The sequence below is a fragment of the Tupaia chinensis genome, unplaced genomic scaffold (assembly GCF_000334495.1).
Source record: "Tupaia chinensis unplaced genomic scaffold, TupChi_1.0 Scaffold139733_1, whole genome shotgun sequence".
Taxonomy (NCBI): domain Eukaryota; kingdom Metazoa; phylum Chordata; class Mammalia; order Scandentia; family Tupaiidae; genus Tupaia; species Tupaia belangeri.
The window spans coordinates 1,254,863-1,257,071 of NW_006199613.1; the positions used below are offsets into that span (position 1 = coordinate 1,254,863).

The window sequence follows — 2,209 nt, forward strand, 5'->3', positions numbered from 1 at the left end:
CCGCGGTCGCCGCCCGGCCTGCGGCTGCCTGCCCTCTCGGTCGAGGGAAGACATGTACGAGGAGGTTCTACAGAAGAGCCCCAGAAGGAGAGGTGAGCTCTGCGCAGAGGCACGAGCACGCTGGCAACCCTCCCTCCGGGCCCACAGCGCAGAGCTCGTCCGCTCGCCCGACCCGACCCGACCCTTGAAGGACAGAAATCGGCTCCAGAAGAAGCCTGTCACTGCCCCGAGACTGGACATGTCAGCCTGACAAGGACAGTCCCTTCAGCTGACCGAGTGTAGGGACTGAAAGTTCTCGGGAACACACTGCACCAAAAGGAAAGCGGACCACAGGCCAAACCAGATGCCAGAGCACATTCTCGAGTGTCTTCCTCAAACGGTGACTGCCCCAGGGACAGTCGCAGGGCATCAAGACCTGCCAGGACTGAGCAAAGTCCGAACCAACATCAGAACCGACTTGGTCTCTGCGACCTGCCCCACGGCGGGGCGGGCCCGCCTAGACGGGCTGACCGTGACAGACACGCAGCGGCCGGCCCGGGAGACACCCGGGGACGCGAACACCTGGGAGCCGGGGCAGGCCGGGGGTGCGGAGCTCACCTGGATGGTCTGCCTGTGCTCCCGGAACACATTCACTCTGATCACCGCTTTGTGAAACTCGGGGTTGAGAGACTGAATGACCTCATAGTCCAGGTGCTCCTGGGAACAGGCAGACCGTGACAACCGTCAGAAACAATGCGGAGACACAGCGTCCGGGCTGTCGGGCCACTGCTGCACTGAGACGCACCCGCCCGCCTGCTCACCTGGTACTGCAGCGCATCGAACCCTTTGAACACGAACTCGAACAGGGTGTGCAGGTTGTCGGGGCTCGGGGATGTGACGAACACGTTGGAGTACCTGCAGAGCAGCGAGGGGGGCACTTTCAAGGAATTGAAAAGCCAGAACATTGTAAAGAAACTAACTAAAAAGGGAGGGGAAAGTCTGGTTTGCCTCCCTCCATCACACGGGCTAGCCAGGGGATGGTTGGGACACGCCAGAGGACACAGAAAGCACTCCAGACCTGAGCTGACGAGGACATGTTAACACGCAGGCGTGAGGCCCAGCACTGAAGGTGACCTGCTGGCAGTGCCTAAGGGTGAAGCCCACTGCCCACGTGCCCCTCCATGGGGAACGGCCTCACGCTCCCAACCTGTGGGCCCGAGGAGCCCCGTGCTCAGGCCCAGCCCCTGGCTCTCCACCTGTGGCCCTGGCCAAGTGCAGGCACAGGGCTGGAGGCTACACCAGGGTGAGAGTGAGGCCACAGGAGAATGGAGGGCACGAGGCCAAGACCGGGCGCAGGCTCCAGTCCTGCCAGTCGACGTGCTGAGGCGCTGGGTAGGACCCTGGCATGCCCAAGTCTAGTGAACACCCTGGAGGAAAGTGACGCACATAGGAGAACATGCCAGCTCGGCCTGACCTGCCTGCAGGGCTCAGGGCACATGCCGGGGGCAAGGTATCCCCTTCTGCCAAGGGCGAGAGACGCACCTGAAGGCTCCTCAGAAGCTAGCAGGACCCCCTCAGTGATGCCCGTGTCAAACGTGTGCCTCTGGGGTCAGCCAAGCCGGCTGTTCACGGTCACCTCACTGAGTGCACCCACTCTGCTAGCACAGTGACCACCGAGGCCCTGGCACATGTGTGTTCATGTGTACGTGTATGAGTGGGGGGCACACGTGACTGCAACTCTAAGGCGGGCTGGGGGAAACAGGGTTACGGGAGCCACCCAGTGGACACGCTCTGAGGCAGGAACCCGGGGGGAGGCCTCCTGACCACAGCCCTGCCCTCAGCCCACAGAGACCCCAAGGACAGGGATCAGAGTCCTCACCCAAACGCCACTGCCCCAGCGATTGCCAGCCCCAGAGCCGCAGACTTCCCCCGTCCCCGGGCAGCCGTGAGTGCGACGGTGCTCCTCAGGGTCTTTTCAGAGATGGCCTCGATGAACTTCAAGACCGCTTTGGCCTGTGTGAAGAGAAATGAGCTGAAGTCTGGTGTGGGGAGCCACCCACATCAAAATGGCTGCCATGACCTTCACTGCTTAAAAAGGGCCGGTGCGACCTTGACACAGATACCAGGAATGCAGACCCCCTGGTTCAGACAGAACTGACAGGTCCTCAATTAGGTCCGCTGTAAACCCTGCCTACCTCCCTCTGCCTTGTGTATATAAGAAAGCGCTCTA

General features: G+C 61.6%; 1 protein-coding gene across 1 annotated transcript in view; it reads right to left on the reverse strand.

The window, feature by feature from the left end:
- NAT10 (N-acetyltransferase 10) overlaps nucleotides 1–2,209 on the reverse strand; it is a 32,956-nt gene that overhangs the window by 20,152 nt on the left and 10,595 nt on the right. The window contains exons 9-11 of the mRNA XM_014593075.2: nucleotides 1,859–1,992; nucleotides 801–894; nucleotides 598–696 (exon numbers count right to left, since the gene is read on the reverse strand). Of these exons, the coding sequence (XP_014448561.1) occupies nucleotides 598–696; nucleotides 801–894; nucleotides 1,859–1,992 (327 nt within the window). The remainder of the gene's footprint in view (nucleotides 1–597; nucleotides 697–800; nucleotides 895–1,858; nucleotides 1,993–2,209) is intronic.